This window comes from Balaenoptera physalus (genome assembly GCF_965194825.1).
Source record: "Balaenoptera physalus genome assembly, chromosome: 3".
In the NCBI taxonomy this organism is placed as follows: Eukaryota; Metazoa; Chordata; class Mammalia; order Artiodactyla; family Balaenopteridae; genus Balaenoptera; species Balaenoptera physalus.
This window is the reverse complement of record NC_138890.1, coordinates 44,417,559-44,441,341: the sequence shown is the minus strand read 5'-3', so window position 1 is coordinate 44,441,341 and position 23,783 is coordinate 44,417,559. Positions and strand designations below refer to the sequence as shown.

At 42.9% G+C, this 23,783-nt stretch overlaps 1 protein-coding gene across 1 annotated transcript in view; it reads left to right on the top strand.

Moving 5' to 3' along the window:
- The window catches only part of CYFIP2 (cytoplasmic FMR1 interacting protein 2), a 128,441-nt gene that overhangs the window by 2,320 nt on the left and 102,338 nt on the right, over positions 1 to 23,783 (top strand). The window contains exons 2-4 of the mRNA XM_082453968.1: positions 14,832 to 14,971; positions 16,750 to 16,839; positions 22,603 to 22,680. Coding sequence (XP_082310094.1) covers positions 14,855 to 14,971; positions 16,750 to 16,839; positions 22,603 to 22,680 — 285 coding nt within the window. The 5' untranslated portion in view covers positions 14,832 to 14,854. The remainder of the gene's footprint in view (positions 1 to 14,831; positions 14,972 to 16,749; positions 16,840 to 22,602; positions 22,681 to 23,783) is intronic.

Below are 23,783 nucleotides of genomic sequence, written 5' to 3'. Positions count from 1 at the left end.
TATATCATGCCCTCTCGGACATTCAGTGGGCCTCTGCTGCTGTCATTGACCAGCAAGCCGAATTAGGTGATGAATAGGCAACAAGCTAATTGACATTGGGAGCAGCACTCCTGGAAAACAGTGCCGAGCTCCAGCCTCCATGTTTGAGGATCAGCCTACACTCTCAAAGAGGTTTCTTTTGGCCGCTGTTGGCCCCAGGGTTCCACCAAGAGCTGCACAAAATGGCCTTTTATAGCCTCCATGTGGCCACTGTAACAATGAGTCTATTTCTTTACTGGCGAGTATTAATTATTCACTTGTAGTTGACGAAACCAGGCATCAGTCACCTTATTGGAGCCTTTGTAAAAGGCCTTTGGTCTTATTGTTCTGAGGAGCAAAGCTAAGCCTAGGGTCCAGAGGATGGACCCTGCATTAGTAGCGGAGGTGGGGCAAGAGGGTAGAGCATACTGTCACCTCGGGCAGTGACACGGTGTGCCAGCTGTGGTGGGGAAGGAGCTGGTACTTAATTGGATGCTCTAGTAAACAAGGGATGCATGCAAATGCTATGTAGAGTGTCTAGCACATAGTAAGTACTATTATATTTATATGTTTATTGTTATAATGTATTAATTACATAATCATTAAGAATGTGGCTCATGCCACATTATATATTGTGTGTCAATTTAAGAAGACAGATCTTTTGTTGTTGTCATTGTTGACTCTGCTAAAGGATTCCGTGGCCTTAGAAGGCCTCCCACAGTGAAGGTTCCACCCTGGTCACTCAGCAGACACCTCATTGCTGGTGGCCATGTCCAAGAACAGCACACCTGTGAGTTGGCTGGTGTAAGTCTTCATTGCTGGGGATGAGGAGGGATAGGAGTTCCTTGACCTGCTAAGAGGAGTCCCAGTTTGGGGGAGGAGGTGTCGTCAACTCCGAGTTCTTACCAACTGTTCTACCTCCGAGCCTTCCTGGATTTTGCTTTTCCCAGGGGAGTTGGTCTCTGTGACCAAGGAACCCAGCCCCAGGTTGACCTGCAGAAGGTAGCCAAAGAAAACGTGATAAGATGTGGTGTCAGCAAGGGCTTCAGCTGGGAAGTGCTCCTGAGTAGCACACTGAAGGTGGGTATAGCTGGAGTAGGAAGAGAGAAGGGGGAGGGAATATGCCCAGTGGAAGCCCAGAGGTAGTGCTCACATTTCAACACAGATCAGGAAGGACCTCTTCCTCTGTGTACATTCAGCATTTTGCAACCCAACCAAAAATGTTGAAGGCGTGCTTCGCTTCCCCCAGCGGACGAAGCAGTACTGTAGTCTTTGGACACAAGATTTATCCCTGACTTGCTGTGTGCCTTTAAATCAGCCTCTACCTCTCTGACTTTGAAAACTGGGGACCCGAAAGCAGCCTGCCCAGCTTGTTACCTACCTGTTGGCCACAGGAGCCTGCAGATGAGATAATGTTTGTAAACCTCAGGCTGAGAAGAAAAGGCCCTGGAAACAGAGGAGAGAAGGAGGTTCCTGAATGTGTGGCTCCTTTGGATGGCTGCCCTCCATTCCTAAAGGAACAATTTATTAATTATATATTGTGTGTCAACTTAAGAAGACAAATCTGTGGTCTCTCTGCACCACTGAGCCAACTGAAAGGGAAACTGAAAGGCACTTTGTGATTCACAGATTCCGTCTAGGGCCCTGGATGGTCTTGTCTGAACAAAGACACTTCAGAATTCAGTCAGTGCGTGTGGGACGCCTCCCAGGATGCAAAGATGTTGGGCACTGGCTGCCTAGCCATGGCCACTATGCTAAGCACGGTGTGTGATGTGCCTCAAAGGACCACCATTCACGCCATACTTCTTGGATCCTGGCAACAGAGGCAAAAACAAATTGGGTGCAAATTCTTGAAAGAAATTGTTTTGAGAAGGCAGAGGTTGGGTTCAGGCAGAATTTCTTGCAGGGATCATTCTGACTGAGTGGCATTTTGGTAGACTTGCAGCAACTCAGGAACAGTACAAGCAGAGAGGAAAGTAAACATGACCTGGAGAGCTGCCCGATAAAGACCCAACGATGACTTATCAATAGGTCTTTTGATTTTGTGTTTGCATCATCATTAAGCCATTGTAGAGCAGTGGTTCTCAGACGTTCATCTCTTCGTGGAGCAGAGAGACGTTTAGTGTTTCCGTGGTGTGTGGTCTCTGTCTTCTAAATAAGGCAGGAGATGAGGTCCTCTGCAGAAGTTAAAGGTGGTGGGCTGGTTAGGAAAGTGCGGGAGATGTCCGGAGATTTGGAACAGCTGCCTTTGTGGGTGGAATAAGAAATCAAATGGGGATGAATGAGAGCATTGTCTAACTTTACTGAAGGCCCAGCTGAGATCAAAGAGAATCTGCAGGGCTGACCCTCATAGAAGACATTCAGTAACTCAGTGTTAAGTGAAGGGATACCTGAGAATGATTTTCTATTTGTGCTTTTAAATTGTGATGGCTTAAGACCGATTCAGGCAAGGTATGAATGGTGAGACAAGAATTCAAAACTCAGGGTCAGCCATCAACCTCCAAGTATGCTATACCTTCATAAGAGAAAGAGAAATGAAGTTCTGCTTTTTATTTTTTGAGGTGGAAACTGTATGACAGAAGAATTTTCTAAATATATCTCTTCAGATTCTTATAGTAATAAGGCTGACTTAGATATGGTACCTTAGGGGACCATGATGTTTAAAATTTTTTTTTTTTTTTAATCAGAAGACATGAATTTTGGCCATTGGCTCTTGTATTCAACAAATAGTTCATGAAGTGTTAATTAATCAAGTAATGCCTAGGATGTGCCCAGCTCTGTACTAGTTGCTATGGGTCAGACCCCCCAAAAGATGACAGTTATCCTTGCCATTTTTGGTAGTGCAAAGAATTAGTAAAATATAAAGCAGTTTATAATGCAATAGGAAATTGTGGACTCCAGACTGTGAGTGCTATGGGAATCCAAGAAATGAAGGTTGTGGTGGAGTTCGGCTGGTCAGACCTTCATGGAGGGGGCCTGTCTTGAACTGGGCCTTGACAGTGGTCAAAGGTAGGATATGAGAAGGGGAGAGGACAGTCCACTAGGGAGCGGAGAGAGTTTGAGCAAATGCACAAGGCAAGAATGTCCATGGGCAGGTTTATGGCACCGTAAGTACTCTTGCCACAGTGGACAGGCCGTGTTGGGAAGCATATTCTTGAAGGACGTCCTTTGGATGGAGTGTCTCATTTATAGTCACAGTCATTTGCTTTTGAGTTGGAATGACCCTGAGAGAGGTTCAAGTTCAGTGATTCCTAACTAGTTGTTTTTGGGTTTGCTTTTGTTTTTTCCTAAGTACATTTGATGGACAGTATCAACATACTCAGTACATCACACCCAGCAGCCATTCCCCTCCCCAGCTCTACCCCATTTTCTCCCACTCAAGAAAAGAGATGAACATGCAAACAATGATACCATGGGAGGACTTTGAACCCTCCCTCACACATAATAAAAAGCACCTTGTTTGCAAACCTCACTAGTCAAACTGTTACTGGGACAAGTTGCCGCAATAACCATCGCAACAGAGGTTTTGCCATCATGGTTGAGAAGCACTACTAGACCAGCCTTCATATTTTACAGACAGAGAAATTGCCCTTTTAGAGTGAGGGAAAGTGTGGTTTGGGGGCCTATGTCAGTCTTCAGGCTGAGCCACATTCGAGTTGCAACTTCACATCCATGAAGCTGAGGTTTGCATGCCCCGAGCCGGTGGTCGAACTGAAGTCTCGCTCTTTGTTTCCACAGCAGGTGCAATGGCTTCCCTTTCTGAGTTTTAGCAGGTGCCTCTGAAAGGCAGCTCCTCTCCCCAGACACAAGTCACGTTGGTGCCCCTCCTGTGGTGCCCTGTCACAGGCCCCAGCGGGAGCAAATCAGCACGCTGCCTTCTGTGGCATGACCTCCCCTCCCAAGAAGGTGGGATCTGCCGGGTTGGGTTGTCAACGGAAAGGCCTCCTCAACCCTGGCAACACAGGAAGCAGCTGAGTGAAACGGCAAATGGAGTGGCAAGCCCTTTAGCCCCGCCAGGATCTTTTTCTTTGCTGTAAACAAAGAGGAGGGTAGGCCTTCTCCAGAGACCCAAGTCGAGGCTGACTTGGACTTCTCTGCTGTGACCTCAGGTCCCCTGTGTGGAGAGAGGCTGCAGGTGACGGGACCTCTGGGCCTAGGAGACCCACAGGGAGGGACTTACATAGCAAAGGCTGCCTGAGACAGAGCAGTGGACTGGCCAGCTGTCTGACTGCCAGCAAGGAAGCCTTGAGTTATTGTCTTTTAAAGTAAATTTTAAATTTTTGATCAAAGCAATACACGCACATGCTTAAATGAATCAAATAGTATTGAAAGACTCACAGTGAAAAACAAGCATCCAGTGCCCACCTCCCCCAGAGGCTGCTGCTTTTAACTTACCATTTCTTCCAGTAGTTGCCTCCAGATCTCTAAATGATATGCTTATGCTGCTCTTTCTTGATTTATCTATTCTATGTGTCATCTATTCACTTCCTGCTGTGATGGATGAAGATTTCGCTTTCTGACACCATCCGCCTCTCTCCCCTGCCCTCATCTCCCAATATAGTAAGAGCTCTGTTTTAACCCAAATCATATTTAAAGCATCTCCCTTATTGAGACGTGTAAATGATGACCACGAGAGAGCCAAGTAATGTCCTTTGATTGTAGTATTTCCTTTCTTAAGTGGATTTTTGTTTTACTGCAGAATTCTTCCTCCCTCCTTCCCTCCCTCCCTTCCTTCTTTCTAATATTCCTCTTTTTCTTTTACGGCGCTGTCATATCAGTTATTGTGTCAGGTCCCCTTGTCTTCCCAGGAAGTTGCAGTGTTAGCCCAGCTCAGCCCCGAACTAGCCAAGGGACCCTGCCCAAGTCCTCTCGTGTCTCGACCTCAGTGTCCTTATAGTAAAAAGAGAGCTCGGGTAGGAGGCCAGAGACCCATCTTGTCCTCATTCTAAACCTCAAAGCCCATCACCCCACCTCAGAGATTTGTATGTCTGAGGAGTCCCTCCTCCTGGGCGGGGCAACGCCAGGCGCTGGCAGGTGGCAGTGCCACAGAGACAGGCCAGGGAGGGGCCTGGTTGAGGCCCTGCCTCACGGTGGTCCGCTCACCCTGCGGTGTAGGGGCTGCACCCTGGGGAAGCGTGGCTGCGTCTCTTGCTCTCTTTTTTGCCCCAGTTCATTTTCATCCAGCACAGTCTCTGCGCGTAAGGGCAGCGTCATACCCCCCAGACTCCCCCGGCTCCCGCCCCAGCTCCCTTTGCCCCACTCCCGCTTATGTTCCATATACCCAAAGATCCCCAAAAGCGGTCATACAAATACTAACATTTTTTGGTAAAAGCTTCATTGAGATATAGTTCACATATTGTACAATTCACCCATTTAAAGCATATAGCTCAGTGGCTTTTAGTATATTCGCAGAGTTGTGCAACCATCATCACGATTAGTTTCCGTAACATTTTCATCACCCCAGAAAGAAACCTCATACCCTTGAGCAACACCACCTCTTTCCCTCAGTCTCTACCCTGAGGCTAGGCAATTACTAATCTACCTTATATCTCTATAGATTTGCCTATTTTGGACATTTCCTTTAAAAGGTATGTTATGCTTCTTTCACTTAATGTAATTTATTATTTCCAAAGTTCATCTACATTGCAGCATGTATCCATAATTCATTCCTTTTTGTGGCTGAGTAATATTTCATGGTATGGATATACCATATTTTATTCATCTGTTCATCAGTTGATGGATATTTGAGTTGTTTCCCCTTTTTGTCTATCACAAATAATGCTACTATGAGCATTCATGTACAAGTTTTTTTGTGAATATATATTTTCATTTTTCTTACGAATATACCTAGGAGTGGAATTGCTGGGTCTTATGGTAATTCTGTGTTTAAAAACGTGAGGAGGGACTTCCCTGGTGGCACAGTGGTTAGGAATCCGCTTGCCAGTGCCAGGGACACGGGTTCGAGCCCTGGTCCAAGAAGATCCCACATGCCGCGGAGCAACTAAGCCATGCGCTGTAACTACTGAGCCTGCACTCTAGCGCCCGCGAGCCACAACTACTGAGCCTGCGTGCCACACCTACTGAAGCCCATGCGCCTAGAGCCCGTGCTCCGCAACAAGAGAAGCTACTGCAATGAGAAGCCCGCGCACCGCAACGAAGAGTAGCCCCCGCTCGCTGCAACTAGAGGAAGCCTGAGCGCAGCAACGAAGACCCAATGCAGCCAAAAATAAATAAAATTAAAAAAAAAATTTTTTTTTTAAACGTGAGGAGCTGCCGAACTGTTTATCAAAGTGGCTGTACTATTTTACATTCCTACCAGCAATGAATGGGGGTTCCAATTTCACACCCTCACCAACACTTGTACTTACCTGTCTTTTTTTTTTTTATTTTATTTTTGGCTGTGTTGGATCTTCGTTTCTGTGCCAGGGCTTTCTCTAGTTGCGGCGAGCGGGGGCCACTCCTCATCACGGTGCGCGGACCTCTCACTATCGCGGCCTCTCTTGTTGCGGAGCACAGGCTCCAGACGCGCAGGCTCAGTAATTGTGGCTCACGGGCCCAGTTGCTCTGCGGCATGTGGGATCTTCCCAGACCAGGGCTCGAACCCGTGTCCCCTCTATTGGCAGGCGGATTCTCAACCACTGCACCACCAGGGAAGCCCCTGTCTTTTTGATTATAGCCATTTTAATAGATGTGAAGTAATATCTCATTGTGATTTTGATTTGCATTTCCCTAATAACTAGGAATAATAATCATCTTTTAATGTGATTATTGGCCATTTGTGTATCTTCTTTGGAGAAAAGTCTGTTCAGATCCTTTGCCTATTTTTAAAATTGGGTTGTCTTTTTATTATTGAATTTTAAGAGTTCTTTATATCTTCTCCATGTTTAGCAGATATATGATTTCCAAATATTTTCTCCCATTCTGTGGATTGTCTTTTCACTTTTTTTTTTTTTTTGGCCATACTGCACAGCTTGTGAGATCTTAGCTCCCCAACCTGGGATCGAACCTGGGCCCCAGCAGTGAAAGCACTAAGTCCTAACCACTGGACTGCCAGGGAATTCCCTCTTTTCACTTTTTTGATGATGTCTCTTGAAGTACAAAAGTTTTAAATTTAATTTTGAAGATGTGTAGTTTTATCTATTTTTTATTTCATTGTTTGTGCTTTTGGTGTCATTACATATTCCAAAGTCACAAGTGTTTACTCCTGTGTTTTTTTCCTAGGAGTTTTATAGTTTTAGGTATTACATTTAGGTCTTTGATCCATTTTGAGTTAATTCGTTATATGGTGTGAGGTAGAGGTTAAACTTCATTCTTTTGCATGTGGATGTCCAGCTATCCCAAAACCATTTGTTGAAAAGAGTATTTTTTCCCCATTGAATTGTCTTGGCAACCTTGTCAAAAAATCAGTTGACCATAAATGTTATCTTTGGATTCTCAATTCCGTTCCATTGATCTATATTTCTGTCCTTAGGCCAGCACCACACTGTTTGATCACTGTAGCTTTGTAGTAAATTTTTACATCAAGAACTGTGCATCTTCCAATTTTGTTCTTTTTCAAGATTGTTTTGGCTATTCTAGGTGGGTCCCTTGAATTTCCATATGAATTTTAGGATCAGTTTGTCAATTTCTGCACAGAAGCCAGCTGGGATTTGAATAGGGATTACGCTGGATTTATATCAGTTTGGGAAGTGTTGCCATTTTAACAGTGTAAGTCTTCCATTCTATGAAAATGGGATATCTTTTCATTTATTTGGGTTGTCTTTAATTTTTTCAACAGTGTTTTATAGTTTTCAGAGTGTATATTTTACAATTCTTTTTGCTGCGTTTATTCCTAAGTATTGTATTATTTTTGATGCTATGGTATATAGAGTTGTTTTCCTAATTTCATTTTTATATTGAGCATTGCTAATGAATAGAGATATAATTGATTTTCCTTATATTCTTATATCCTGCAACTTTGCTGGACATGTTTATTCATTCTAATAGTTTTCTAGTGTATTTTTTTGGATTTTCTACATACAAGATCGTGTCGTCTTCAAGTAGAGATAGTTTTACTTCTTCCTTTCTAATGTGGATATCATTTATTTCATTGCCTTTCCTAATTGTTCTGATACCCTGGCTAGAACCTCCAGCACAATGCTGAATAGAAATGGAGAGAGTGGACCTCTTTGTCTTCTTCCTAATCCTGGGGGAAAGCATTTAGTCTTTCATCATTAAGTCTGATGTTGGCTGTAGCTGTTTTTGTAGCTGCCCTTTATCAGGTTGAGAAAGTTACCTTCTGTTCCTAGTTGGTTGAGTGTTCTTATTATGAAGGAGTATGAGTTTTGTGAAATGCTTTTTCTGTTTGTGTTGAGATGATCCTGTGGGATTTGTCATTTATTGCATTGATATGGCTTATCACATTCATTGATTTTTGGATGTTATTGTTAACCCAGTCTTACATTCCAGGGTGAATTTTACTTGGTCTTGGTGTATAATCCTTTTTATATGTTGCTGGATTTAGGTTTTGTTGGGGGGACTAACATTTATGATGCACTTTCTACCTACCAAGCTTTTTACATGGGATAACTCAGTTTTCAAAGCATATGAGGTAGGAACTATTATTATTCTTTATATCAAAATGAGGCACGTGAGGCTCAGAAACATTATGCCATCTTCCCAAGGTCACACAGCCAGGTAGCGGCAGAGTCAGGACTCTAGTTCACTACCACACTAAACCACCTCTAGTGAGCATATCAATGGTGGACGTGAGATGATTTTCACATGACACTCAGACCTGTGTTTGTTTTCATTGTTTTTTATTTTTTGTAGTTTCCCTCTGCTTCTCTATTAGTGATTATGATATAAAGCTTTCTTCTAAAATATATATATAAAGTAGAAACAAAAAGTCTATTTAGAAAAAATACTAAGTAAATAATTGTACAGGCAGTTTATGGATATGACTGCATATTCTGTGTTGATTTAAATTATCTATGGTATTAATAATGAAGGAGAAGGAATGGGAAACTAGAAATGAAGACATGCTAAGTCATCTCTTTCCTCCCGTGTTGTCGGGGAATTCAGGTATTTTCATGTGTTCTTTCATCCATCTGGTACTTCCTCAGTGCCTCATCTTTCCTTGGCACCCTACTAAGGTCTCCAAGGTTTTCAGTGATGGGTAAGAAATGGGCTGTGGCTTCAGGGAGCTTGCACATGCATGCATCGTTCTGTTCTGGTTTGGGAGGCAACATATATTTTATTTCGTGGGCAAACTCAGATTGAGTGCCAGTGGCCACTTGGAGTTTTGTATTTCACAAGAAGGATTCTGAGGCTACCCGTGGACTCATTGAGAAATAGAGATGTTATCAATGAGCAACATTTGCCCTGGTATGGGAAGAGGAAGTAGCCGTACTTTGGAATTTTTTCCTTGCTCAGTCAAATGCTGCTCCAAATGTTTTTTTTTGAGGGGGACAGTCTAAGCCTCCCTTAGATTTATTTTTATATTTATATATATTTTTACATATTTACTTATATATTTTTTATTTGCAGACATAAAGATACATATGCATTTATTTTTTTAACTTTATTTTTATTTATTTGTTTTAGTGGAGAGATTTACAGACAAGGAAAATATTTCTTGGCCTCTCATGAAACCCGAAGGTGACAGTTACCTAATCTTTATGGCTTGACAGAGTCTTACTCTTCAGAGGAAGAAAGAGGCAGCCAAGTTGGAAAAAAAAAGAAAGTAAAGTGCTTGGGACCTTTCAAAAAGGTACAAAAGTGGTGCAGTCTAGAAGAAAGGGCTTAGAACTGGGAGTCAAGATATCCCATTTCTGCCCTAACTCAGTCACTAGTAGTGACCATGTGACCATGAATGAACGTTTTCATTTCTTAGCAACAGTGTGTCCTCCCTAGAAAAACAGCAAAAATAACACCTGTCCCCTCGAACCTGCAAGGGTGTTATGATTGAGGAAATCAAAATGAAAGTTCTATAGAGTTAAGAATTAGTGTAATATTTCTGATGCCTTCCTCTTGTGTAGGAGAGTTGCTGCAATGTTTAATTCATCCATTCGCTCTCTTAAAAAGAGGCCAACCGACTAGCTAATATTTCCCGAGTGCTTGCTGTGTGCCTGCTGTTGGGCTGAGCATTTCACGTGCTGTAATGTTATATAATCCTCATAATAAATCACTGAGGGCAGGGACTATTATTAATCATCGCCCCTTTACAGATAAGGAAACGGAGGCTCAGAGAGGTTAAGGAACTTACTTATGGTTATGCAGCTAGGAAGTAACAGATGGCAGATATGAACACAGAACTCGAGCTTACCCACGATACTTAGCCTAGTTTTCCATGTCATTAAACCTGACTTTTTTCGTTTTTCTTCCAGAAAGTCAGTCAGAAAATAACAATGCAGATCTTTTGCTTAGAGAATAGCAACCTGCATTCCCAAAGCCAGGCTCTCCTAGTGCCCATCCTGCGTCTGTGAGGCCCCTTGCTTCTTGTTCAGGATCTGTCAGTCATCTCAGTGGGGGGGTGGAGGGGTGGAGGGGTGGAGGGGGTCGGGCACGGGGCCTACAAGACCTTCTCAGAAGCAGATTGCCCGAGAGCCCAGTGTTATTACTACTCGGTGAAACCAGGCCCCTGAGTTTCAGTTTGTTATGAAGATGCTGAATTTAAATCTGCCATGAATGCCCCACATTGCAGGTTGCAGCTCTGTCTGGTAAATGGTGCTCCCAGAACAGTGTTAGTTTTTTTAATATTTTATTAATTTCTCTTCCAAAGTGACAAAATGACCACGTGGTCGTAGACTCCATATTAAGAATTCTTCTCCTTTGGAAGATTGCATAACAGGCAGGACACTTGCGCTGGAAAAGAAGTACTTATTTTCATGTATACCTCTGATAAAATTTCTGGAATGTTTTTTCTTTCTGACTGATGTGGAGTTGGCAGTGACTTCTAGCACTTGGGCTAAAAATGTCTGATTTCCTTCTCGCTTAGGCAGTGAATGATCCACAAAGAAACAGAGAAATCCATTAGAGAAGCTGTATTTGTAATGGAAATAAAGACTCCTAATTTATTGGCTCTGGAGGTCGTTCACTTATTGAGTCTCATCAAGGGAAGGACGGGGGTATTATTGTGTTAAAGGGGAAAATCTTAAGGGTTATTCTGGTAAATGAGTATTTTAGAATCTGAGAAGCCTAGAAGAAACCCAGGTAATAGGAGGAAGGAGAAGGTAAAGATCATAAGTAGGAGTCAGGGAAGATGAAGGAAGGGAAGACAGATTAGACCTGGGAGTGTATACATTGAGCTGGGAGTTTTTATGGAACATTTCTGACATATTTAAAATTGGAGGGACTTCTCTGGCGGTTCAGTGGTTAAGACTCCGAGCTTCCATTGCAGGGGGCCCGGGTTCAAGCCCCGGTTGGGGAACTAAGATCCCACATGCTGCGTGGCGTGGCCAAAGACAAATAAATAAAATAAATTAAAAAGTAACATAAAACTGGATAAAAAATTATCATAAATCTCTATGTGTAAGCATCACACAGGATTGACAATTATTAACTTTAGCTGATTTTGTCTCATTTATTTCTCACTCTTCCCCCATCTGATATGATTTGGAAGCAAACCCCTGTATCCTTTTATCCATATTTTAGTAGGTATTTGTCGAAGATAAGGACTATTTTAAAACATAACCTCAATATTGTTGTCGCATCTAAAAAATAACAGTTTCCTTAATACTGTCAAATATCGAGTCAGTAACTAGCCAGAGAAATTTTCCTGTTTTCTCATATATGTTACAATTTCATCTTTATGATGGTTTGTTTGAAATAAGATCCAAATGAAGTAAAACCATGTGATAGTCTAAGTCTCTTATCATCTATAACTTCCCCCTCTATCTCTTTTTTTTTTTTTCCCTTGCACTTTATTTGTTAAAGATGCTCAGTCATTTGTCCAGCAGACTTTCCCATAGATTGTATTTTACTGAGTACCTCACTGTGGTGTATTTTAACATGTTCTGTCCTCTGTATTTCCTGTCAGATTGTATCAAAGGCTTGATTAGATTCAGGTATTTTGTTTTGGGTTCAGCACTCTTTGTAAGGTGATGGTGTGTTTTTCCATCAGGAGGCGCATAATATCTGGTTGTCCCTCATGTAGTGATGTTAGCAGCAGTTGGTGATCAGTGCCTACATCCATTTGTTCATTAGGGGTTGGAAACTAGGGATATTTTAATTCTGTGGATATTTCTGGGGGAAAAAAAGAAATACCTTTATAAAGAGAAGCATCTCTCTCTCCTACAATTCATTTATCCAGTGGTACAGTTGGTATAGGAAAGATTGGTTCAATGTTTGCTTCTTTCCTTTTATTTATTGATTTTCAGCGTAAAAGTTGGTTCACAGGCATCCTCCAGCAGTAACAAAGGCATAAAACCAAGTTTTTATTAAGTGTCTTTACGATCTCATGGATTCACATATATTTGATATTGTTTCAAGTCCCTTGAGTTGTGCTAACTGGTGCTCAGATCACCCCATCTTTGGCCAATGGAGGCTGCCCCAATTTGGCCCCTGGGTCCCTTTGACACAGCCCTGGTAGTCATAGATAAATAGTTGCTTCTAGGCCTTTCTTATAAGACAAACCTAGGTTCCAAGCCCAGCTCCAGCACTTGCCAGCCCTTGACCTTGAAAAGTGACCTAAATTCTGAGCTTCTGTTTGCTCATCTGTAAAATGGGACTAATCATAGTACTTACCTTTATAAGGTTGATGCAAGATTAAAATAGCTGAGTGCTTGGCAGAGTGACACAGAGTAATGGCTTTAAAATGTTAGTTTTATTATTATTTGAATTAACGAAGAGAATTATTAGGGGTTTGGAGCTTACAGATCATTATGCCCTGGACAATCATTAACCCTTCCTGCAAAGTGGACTTAACATTAATGTACTAAAGAAGACAATCTTTTCTGTGGATTGGCAAATGGTTTTGCTGTAGAACTGAATGCCACACTTAGAATTCAGGGCAGAGAAGAGAGCAGAGGAAGCAGCATAGGTGTGGAGAGGGCCTGAAACCACCCCCGTGAGGCCAGGCACCTGCAGAGGGCAGAGGAGGCAGTCACTTCTGAGCTCCCCCGTGCCCTCATTGGATGTGGCCTTCACTGTTGCCATAGCGCGTGACAGGGAGGTGAGTTGAGAACTCAGTGAAGTGTGAAGCGGCAGTCAGCAGCTCCGCCCCATCTGCCCTCCCAGCCGGCCTAAAGGAGACACAGGGGCAGCCTGCGTGGGGTGCACTCTGCAACTGTGTCAGCCCTTCACAGCCTGGGCCCAGCTCTGCTGTCGCTGGTCCTTTTCTGCCCTGGCCTCTGACACCACATTTCCTAATTAGTGAGGCAAATTCTCTGACACTCTGAGACTCCAGCCCTGAATCAGGTCTCAGGCTTCCCTGGGATTAGGGATGGGGAGGGAGGGAGGGCGCTCTCCGGAGTGCAGTCAGCCTTCTCCGTGTTTCCTCATTCGAATATGCTAAAGGGTTAGCAGTTGCTGCCGCTGCTGCTTATTATTATGTTATTAATCTTTTTTTAAAACTCAGTTTTCAGATTTTTGTTCACCTAGTCTACTATTTGTTTTGTTTTGCTGTTTTTTGCTTCATTTATTTCTGCTTTTGTAATTAGTAATCCCTGCATTCTCATTTTTTGGGGTTGATTTTTATCCTTTTTTAGGTTTTTGAGTGGAAAATTCAGTTCATTTAATTCTGCTTTCTTATTTCCTATGAAATGCATCAGGACATTTATTCATGCTCTCTTTCAGTTCTAAATATTTTATCATTTCTATTTGAATTCCTCTTCAGCTATGAATAACCTAGCAGTATGTTTTTACAAATTTTCATAGATATGGGGTTTTTTCTTTGCTGTAATTTGCATTATTGATTTCTAAGTTTATTGCACTGTAGTCAGTGAATGTGACTTCTAGAAGGTCATATTTGGGGGAACTTGTGAGAACTTGTTTTATGCTCTAAATCATGATCATTTTTAATTAATGTTTCACGTATGCTTTAAAAAATGAGTATTCTGTTTGCTGAGTGCTGAGTTCTTAAAATAGCAGTTAGCTCCTTTTAGGTAGGTGCTGTTTAGAACCTCTTCAGCTTCACTGCCTGGCAAAGTTCTCATCACAGCCGCTGTACTCTGCCAGGGTATGAGACACAAAAATGTCTATTTTGGGCTGATTTGTTTGGTGTGGCTCACAAAACATACCATATGTCCAGGCCAAGGAAGACAGTGGCTCTAATGTTTTTGCAAATAAGGTTAAATTTGCTGGAGTCTGAATTCTTTGACTCGCAGCTTAATTTCAAACTCTGGTTTCAAGTTGATAATCTTTGGCTCGCTCAGTCATGGATGTTTGTGTTATGCAATAATTTAAGAGTGGAGCTGATAAATATCTTCTTGAATAACAAAAGCTGGAGGCTGACTTTGGCCCATGTTCTAGCGTCAAGCATAATTTGAGGTCCTTTGCTTCTGGTCACTGTGGTTGTATGAGTGTCAACACAACTTCTCTGAGCCTTGTTTTTCCATCACTTATGTGGATATGAGACCACCTGCCATCAGAGGGTTGTGGTGAGGCTCAGTCAAGGCAATAGACATAAAAAAGTACTTCGTAAACTGTAAAGAGACCCTCAGATATCAGGCACGGGTTGAGGGCACCACGTGAAGAAGTAGCAAGTGGAAGCGGTCTCGGTGCGTGTTCCTTAACTCCCCGGGTTCTCCGGAAGGAGCCTGGACAGGATGAGCTTGGGAGAAGTGTTTGAAGGCCCCTGAAACTCTCCGTTTCCTTCTCTTCCATCCCCCCAGTGCGGACAACAGAAACTGCCGCCATGACCACCCACGTCACCCTGGAAGACGCCCTGTCCAACGTGGACCTGCTGGAAGAGCTGCCCCTCCCTGACCAGCAGCCATGCATCGAACCCCCGCCTTCCTCCATCATGTACCAGGTTAAGTCCTCCCAGAGCACCGGGGCCAGATGGTGGGGGGTGGGATCAGGAATTCTGGGGATCCCCTGAGAGGGTTTGCCCTGAAGGCAGAGGGAAGGGGGATGCCTGCATCTAGAAGGTGAAAGGTCATCCGCTGATGGAGTCCCTGGTGCACTGGTGGAGCTGAGTGTAAGCAATAGATAAGCTAGTAAATGTACACCAGGGCTGTTTCTCTTCCCTCGGGGAAGGCTTGTTGATCCGTTCTGACCCCAAATACCTTCCCGGCTGTTCTTGCTGCAGCACCAACCAAGGTTTTGGCAGCTCTGACCTCATGAATTAAATATCGCAATTTAGAAACCCCTAGAGCCTGCCTGGGTAATTACTTTTCCTTCATGTATGTGAGAAGAGGTCTTCAACTCCCCACAGCCGATAATGGCTCCGGGAAGCCAGTCACAGTTGTTTGCTTTTGCCTGAGAGGCAGGCTTGTGACAAACCGTGGTCAGATTGCTCAAAACCGCGATCCCACCTGGGCATGGCGGGAAGGGCATCGGTGCAGCCGTAGTCAGCCTTGCAAATAGCCCCTTGTCTGGGTGTGCTGGGCGAGTATACCATGTTATGAAAGAATTAGTTAATTGGAAATTTTTAGCTTTTTAGCTGCATTTGACCTTTTGAAAGTTCTTGGACTGCTAAATGAGACCAAATATAAATGCATAGTATATTTTAAATTTCATTCAATGGCTAGATTTATTAAGCACATGCCTGAAGGTTCAACTCATCAACTTGGTTTATTCACATTTTCTAACCCAGATTAAATTTTAATTATGTAAATATCTTTTTTATTATTAGCAATACAGCAAAGTATTTATAACAAATAAAAATTTCCCTGTAACTATGTCTATATATATACACATATATACACCCACACACCTTTTTACCATGTATATATATAATTTTTTTTTTTTTTAACCAGAAGAGAATGGCACTATATTATGTTGCTCTATGATTTGGCTTTTTTAACTTAAAATTTATTATGGGTATTTTTCCTGACAATACTGCTATGCTACCACACTGTATTTAACCACCTCATAGTACTTACAAGATAAGCCCATCGTATGGATATACTATTATTTATTTAGCTTTTTGCTGTTAATGGATATTTGGATGGTTTCCAGTTTTTTTATTAAAAAAAAATACTGCAGTTATTATTCTTGTACAGATGTATCTGCACCCTCAGGCAAGTATTTTTGCAACTGCTGGATCAAAGCAGTGTACACCTTCACCTTTTGTTTTAATATCTTCATCTTTCAAAAATTTTTTTTATTTTTTATACAATTTTTAAAGTTATTACAAAATATTGGCTACATTCCCAGTGTTGTACAATACAACCTTGAGCCTATTTTACACCCACTACTTTGTACCTCCCATTCCCCACCACTGGTAACCACTAGTTTTTCCTCTATATCTGTGAGTCTGCTTCTTTCTAAAAAAAAAAAAAAAAAAAAAAAACACGTCTTCACTTTTAAGAGCTGTTTAGGCTTGTATGGTTTAAGGCTTTACTTCCGAGGCTCCCTGGGTGAACCTGATTACCCATGGGAAGCAGATGCAGGCCCTGGCTGTAGCCAGCTCCTGCCCAGTGGGATTCAGGGTGGGATTTCTTGGCGGAAGATGAGAGGGTGATGTAGAGATAGATTTCCACAGAGAACTTGGGCATTTGTTGGCAGCAGTTTATTCCCTGGACACCCAGCCGCCTTGGACCTGTTTTCCAACCACCACATGTTCCTGTTCTCTAATTCCTGCAGGCTAACTTTGACACAAACTTCGAGGACAGGAATGCGTTTGTCACAGGCATTGCAAGGTACATTGAGCAGGCTACAGTCCACTCCAGCATGGTAAGTCTCTGTGACCTTCAGGGACAGACATGCCCCCTGCTGGTGGGGGCGGGGCTGTGGGCAGCTTCTCTCGCCAGGGGCATGTGCTGTTCCAAGACACTCTGCCTCAGATCCATCTCCTCAAGCCCATCCTCATGCCCCACCCATCCCCTCTCAGCGCCTGGAGGCACACTGTTCCGTATCTTCCAGCCTTGCAAATCCTGCTCACCTTTGGGGCCTGAACTATATTCCCACTGTTCACTTCCCTGAGCTTCTCTAGCTTTGAGGGTTAACAGTTGATTAGATCCTGCCTTGTTTTATGCTTTATAGATAGATTACTGGCTGTGTGGAATTTTGGCCCTTGACCAAAGCACAAAGTTTCTCAAAAAAGGTTTGGAGTAACACATTATTGGTGGCCTAAATCATTCACAAAGAGGGACTAGTTGTTTGATGGGTCTTTGTCTGACGCATCTGTGAGGGTACCCTTCCTTCTCGGGCTTTCATTGATTTCATCCTCATGCATCACTGACATTTAAAGAATTCCAAATTTCTCATTCACAGGTTCTGCCTGTGGCTCAGTGGACCTTTCTCACTATATCAGCGATAACCTAAAGCCTGTCTCACCACACCCTGCCCATTTATCCAATAAATATTGTGTACCTGGTACCTGGAGAGACCCTGCTAAATGCTGGAGAGGGGGATATGCAAGGACCGATGGGGCTGGTCTTGGTTCTTAATGAGTCAGGTAGAAATAGACAGGCTTACCACATTTTCTGTGCAGATATTTTAAATGCATTGTCTTAATTAATCCTCACCTCAACCCTTTGAAGAAGGTTCTATTACAATACTCATTTTATGGGTGGGGAAAACTGAGGTCCAGAAAAGTTAAGTAACTTACTCAGGGTCCTGCCACTGACAAATGGCAGAGCTAAACCCAAATCTGTCTGACTACAAAACCTGTGCTCTAGATGGCTCTTTGCAGACAAATAAAAAAATACAAAGTTAAAGGTAAAAGGCATGGTGAAAGTTCAAAGTCTTTAAGGGCCCTGAGAGGGTCAGAGAAAGCCTGATGAAGGAAGTGGGTTTTGAGTAGAGCCTTGTATACTGTACACACACACACACACATTATAGCCATATATTATATATATATATAAATATATATATATATATACACACACACACATATATATATAATATATGGTTATTATATATACATAATATATATGTAATATATATATATACCATATATAAATGATACTTTAAACTATATAAGGTTTTCTTATACATGGTATGATTGGAACCTTATAACAGCCCTGTGACTTGCAAAGAGATCATTATACCCATTTTAGGGATGAGAAAACTGAGACCTAGAGAAGTTAAAAGGAAGGTTGCTCATGATCCCACAATTAGTAAATCACAGGGTTGAACCTAGAATCCAGGACTTAAGATTCCCAGCCCTGATCTCTTTCCGCTGACCTCTGCTGTCCTGCACAATTAGAATTTTATCTGTCAGGGATGAGATGGAGAGCATCTGGCTGGTGGAAGCAGCATGAGGAAAGGCACAGAGGCAAAAGGCACAGAGACTGCCTGGGTTTGGACTGTAAAGTACATATAGGGAAATTCTTGGTGGTATTTATCAAAAATTAGATAAGGGTCAGTGCATAGAGGATGTCTTCGTTTGATAGAGCTGCCATAACAAAATACCACAGACTGGGTGGCTTAAGTAACAAATTTATTTTCTCCCAGTTCTGGAGACGAGAAGTCCAATATCAAGGAGTCAGCAGGGTTGCTTTCTCCTGAGGCCACTCCGTGACTTACAGACGGCCGCCTTCTGGCTATGTCCTCACACGGTCTTTTGTCTGTGTAGGCACATGTAAGGTGTCTCTCTGTGTGTCCAAATTCTGTCAGATTGGATGAGGGTCCTTAATGGCCTCATGTTAACTTAATCATCTCTTTAAAGGCCCTGTCTCCAAATATAGTCACATTCTGAGGTCCTGAGGTTAGGACTTCAACATATGAATTTGGCGGGGGGACACAAGTCAGCCCATAATAGAGGGCTTTAATTCATTTAATCAAAAATCAGTAGCAATGGGAATTTTTCCTTGATGGGAGAAATGTGAACAGAAATACACTTGAGGAATAAGTTTCATTTGTTAGTTTTGTGCAGAACAAGTGGTAGGGAGGCGTGAGTGAGGTGATAGTTAAAGTTATCTACACTGGAGGTGTCAAGGGCCGGATGAGGGCGATGGCGTGAGGGATGGCTAAGGGGACATGGATACGAGAGGCACTGGAGGTTGACTCCGCCTGGCTTCACAGTGTGCTGGGTGCTGGGGCCCATGGGAGTGACAACGATGCTGACAGAGGTTTCTTGGAAATACCAGGTCAGGGACACCAATGGGGAAGTCAGAGGAAGGGCCGGTTTGGAGGCGGATTGTATTCATTTTCTATTGCCGCTGTAACAGAAGATTATCACAGATTTGGTGACCTAAAACAACACAAAGTTACTTGCTTACCGTTTTTTTGGTCAGAAGCCTGGCATGGGATCTTACAGGGTTAAAATCAAGGTGTCGGCAGGCCTGCGTTCGTTTCTGAAGGCTCTAGAGGAGAATCTGTTGCCTTGTTTTTCCAGCTTCTAGAGGCTGCCCGCATTCCTTGGCTCAGCCCCCTTGCATCCAGCAGTCACACCACTCCAATCTCTGCTTCCATCCTCACAGCTCCTGGTCTGACTCTCTCGCCTCCCTCTCTCACTTATTTGGACCCTTGCCATTACACTGGGTCCACCAGATAACCCAGGATGACCTCCCCATCTCAAGGTCGCTAACTTAATTCCATCTGCAAAGTCCCTTTTGCTGTGTAAGGTATTGTTTTCACAGGTTCTGGGGATTAGGGTGCAGACATCTTTCTGGGGCCACTATTCTACCAACACAGGGATAGTGCTGATATGGTTTTAGGCAGGGTCTAAGATAGGGTGTACCGTTGATGTTCATGGATGAGGCCAAAACTTCACTTCCTCAACAATATCCTCCTTGTGCCTTGCTAAATCTTTCTCTAGAGTAGCTTTATCAGCAGCAAGAGGCTTCATTAGATGTTCATCTTCTTGTATTTCTCCTGCCCACATTGGGGCAAGGTGACTCTCTCAAAGGGCAGGATAGCCAGAGAAAAGAGGAGGAAGGGGAGGAGGAGAAAGTATGTAATCCACGTAATTAACCACCTATGAGGAACAGTCACGGGTTCTTTGCTGGGGGGTGAGATGGGGGCTGAGTGTCCAAATAAGTGCTGAGAGGTACAGTCTGTCACTATCTGAAATTTGAACTGAACTCACATTGGGTTTAAATTGTGGACTTAACAGAATCTTATCAAGGTAAAGGACCTGAGAGATCCTTAGTCCTACAGCTGTCAACCTAGGCTGCACATTGGAATCACCTGGAAAGCATTAAAAAACACTTATGCCTGGGCCCCCTCCCCCAGAGATAATGATTTAGTTCCAGTGGAGCCCAGCCTGGGCATCAGGCGTTTTCAAAGTTGCCCAGGTGACAAATGTGCAGCCAGGGCTGAGAACCAGTGATTTAGGCCAACTCTTTGCCTCTAAATGAGAAAACCATGACATTGTCCAGATAAAAGGCGGGTCCAAGCAGAGCCAGGACCAGAACTCAAGTTTCCTGAAGCTCCATCCACCACACCATCCTGGCCTCTACATTCCAGGCATGATTGTACAACAGATCTGACTGATGGTCAGCTGAACTGTCCACAAGGCAGAGTCCACATCATTCTTGTTCACTGGCCTGTTTTCAGCACATAGCACCAAGCCAGGGACCCGTGAGTGCTCAGTGCAAGGTTCACTGGGTGAATGAATGGGACTGTACCTGCCAGTGGGCAGTTTGGTGCTGATAAGTAGACACGTGTTCCCTATGCGTTACTGTCACTTCCCTTTTCTGACACGTGTTCTAAAGCAACGGCAGCAGGAGACCCACAGGCTTGATCTTGGTTCTCTGTGGTCTCAAGCACAACATGTTAGTGATTTAAAGAGTTCTCTAAATTAAGAATTGAAAGTGTGACTCGTCAGCGACATTTGCTGTTGAAAACAGAACTTTAAAAAGTAATAAGCTCCAAATTAAATCTGATCTTGTGCTAGGAAGATATTATGAAATAGATATGATGTGTGGGATAAAAAATAGATCAGTAAAGGTTCATTTTTGTATCTATACAAACATTCACAAAAGAGATGGTCTAGTAAAACTCTTTTTATTGTATTTTTTGAGACGTCCTTCATATAACAAAATTCACCACTTAAAGTGTACAATTCAGTGTTTTAATAGTAGATTCACAGTGTTATACAATTATCACTACTATTTAATTTCCATCACCACAAAAAGAAACCCCCAAACCTTTAGCAGTCCCTCCCAATTCTGCTCTCCCCCAACCGCTGATTTACTTTGTTTCTATGGATTTGTCTATTCTGAACAGTTCATCTAAATGGATCATATAATAGGTGGCCTTTTGTGTCTGGCTTCTTTCACTTAGCATAATGTTTTCAAAGTTCGTCCGTGTTGTAGCATGGATCAGTACTTCATTCCTTTTTACAGAAGAGTACTATTCCATTGCATGGCTATACCACATTTTATTTATCCATTCACCCGTTGGGTTGTTTCTGTTTTTTGACTATTAGAATAATGTTGCTGTGAACAAGTGTGGAAGTTTCTGTGTGCACATATGCTTTCATTTCTCTTGGATACATACCTCAGGGCAGAATTGCTGGGTCATATGGTAACTCTGTGTTTAACTTTTTCAGGAACTGCCCTACTATCTTTTCCCTAGTAATACTCTTAACTCCCTTTACAGATTACCTAGCGTGTATGTATGTTTGTATTGTATTTAATTCTCATAAAATTTTCTGAGGTTGTTATTGTCATCATTATTAAACAGATGACTAAATGGAGAATTTTAGGTTAAGTGATTTCCTGAAGGCCAAAGGGCTAAGAAGTGATGAAGCTGGGATTTCAGCCCAGATATTTGGACCCTGAGATTAGGGCTCTTTCCAATGAAGCACTTACTAGGTGAGGTGAGTCATCAGATTTGTTTTTCATGCTGTTGTTAGTTTTTCCATCTGCTTTGTATTATTTTTAAAAATCTTAATCTTGATCTTAACCGTCTTCCTGCTTATGAAATAGTAAAATGGACTCTTATAAAAGAGCAGACATTATAGTACCATGTGATGTGAAAAGCGAAAGCCCCTGTTTATCCATCCCCGCAGAGAGCTTGCTATTCATAGTTGTGGTATGTATCCCACCAAAATATTTTTCCATACACAATAATATACTCTCATAATTATTACTCTGTGTTTTTTAACCTATCCGCTGTACATACTGTTTTGCTGCTTGCTTATTTTCTTGCTAACTGTTTATCTGGAACAACTTTTGCTGTTGGAACTAGTGGATCTGCCCCTCCTTTCTGAGGTAGCCATCTGTCTTTGAAAAATGTGTCCTGCTTGTAGAGCCCTTGAGTGTCTGATGGGGATAATTTAGGCCAGTGCTTCTCAAACTTACTGTGCACCTGGGAGTGTGCGTCCCCTGGGAATTTTATTGAAATGCAGATTCAGATTCCATAGGCCCAGGGAGGCGCCTGAGACTCTGCATTTCTAATAAGCACCCCCCCCCCCACCGGGGTTCCTGACACTGCTGGTCCACAGACCGCACTGTGAGTCGCAACGACTGGGGGCGGGGGGCTGTTGAAAAGTCTTGTGGTGTCGGAGCAGTTTCTCCCTGCTGAGCACTTTCTGCTTTTCAGAATGAAATGCTGGAGGAAGGGCACGAGTATGCGGTCATGCTATACACCTGGCGCAGCTGTTCCCGGGCCATCCCCCAGGTGAGACAGTCCTGCCCCTTCAGGGGGGGCCTCCACCCTCCACCCCACCCCCGTCCAGATTACTGACCTTCTCCAGGCAGCAGGGAGTGAAGCAGGGCCTCTTACCCAAGGGGTGCGCTGAAAACATTCAGAGAGCATCCCGTAAAACTGACACCAGCTTTTAAAAATTGCTCAGTATTATTTTACTTTGAAAGCAGTATATGCTAACTGTACAACACCCAAACCACTGCAGAAAGGTAGAAAGTAAAAAGCAAGACATCCTCACCCCTCCCTCCACCACCCAAATCCCCCACCTCCCAGCAAAGCATAATCACTGTGGATGCTTTGCTGCATATTCATCTGGCTCTCTTTCCTCAAACATCATGAATATTTCTGTGATTATTATTTTGTAAATTATTGTCATTTACAAAAGTGTGTTGTTTCCTATTTATACGGTTCTGCCACTTGAATTTTTTACACTGTATTCTTTATAACTGACTTTTTTCATGTTGACACACACAGATATTATTTTTACCGTTATCACATTATTCGTAGGTCCCACTGTAACCAAATCAACAGGCCACAGGTGTGTAAACAGAAACCATTCCTCTACCTTGCCCCCAATCCTAACCCCCAGAGGTAACTACTTATTAACAGCTTGGTTTTTGCACCCTTTCAGATTCTCTATACCTGTATTATATATGGATACATAAGCACACACACTGTTTTGTGTTTTGTTGAATAAAAACGGGATTAAATTACCCTTCCTGTCCTGCAGCTGTTTCCACCCATCAGTTTATGGTAGCAATCTTTCCACCTCAGGTCAGAGATCTATCTCATTGCCCCTACCAGTTACATAATGATAGTGTATGAATGCATCATACTTTATCCATTTAATCATCGACTTCTGGATGTTTAGCTTGGTGCTACCATTTTAAGAATTTCTATGCAACAGTGTGAAGAATGTCCTTGTGTTTGTTACCCTTTGCTCACTCTCCAGTTTCAGTGACCTGTTAGCAGCCTTGGGTGTGAGTGCCATGAACACATCTGCCACGGGATTCTGATGTGCTGAAAACCACTGGGCAGAGAAAATGGGCTTCTTAATGGGCCAAGTATGGCCAGGG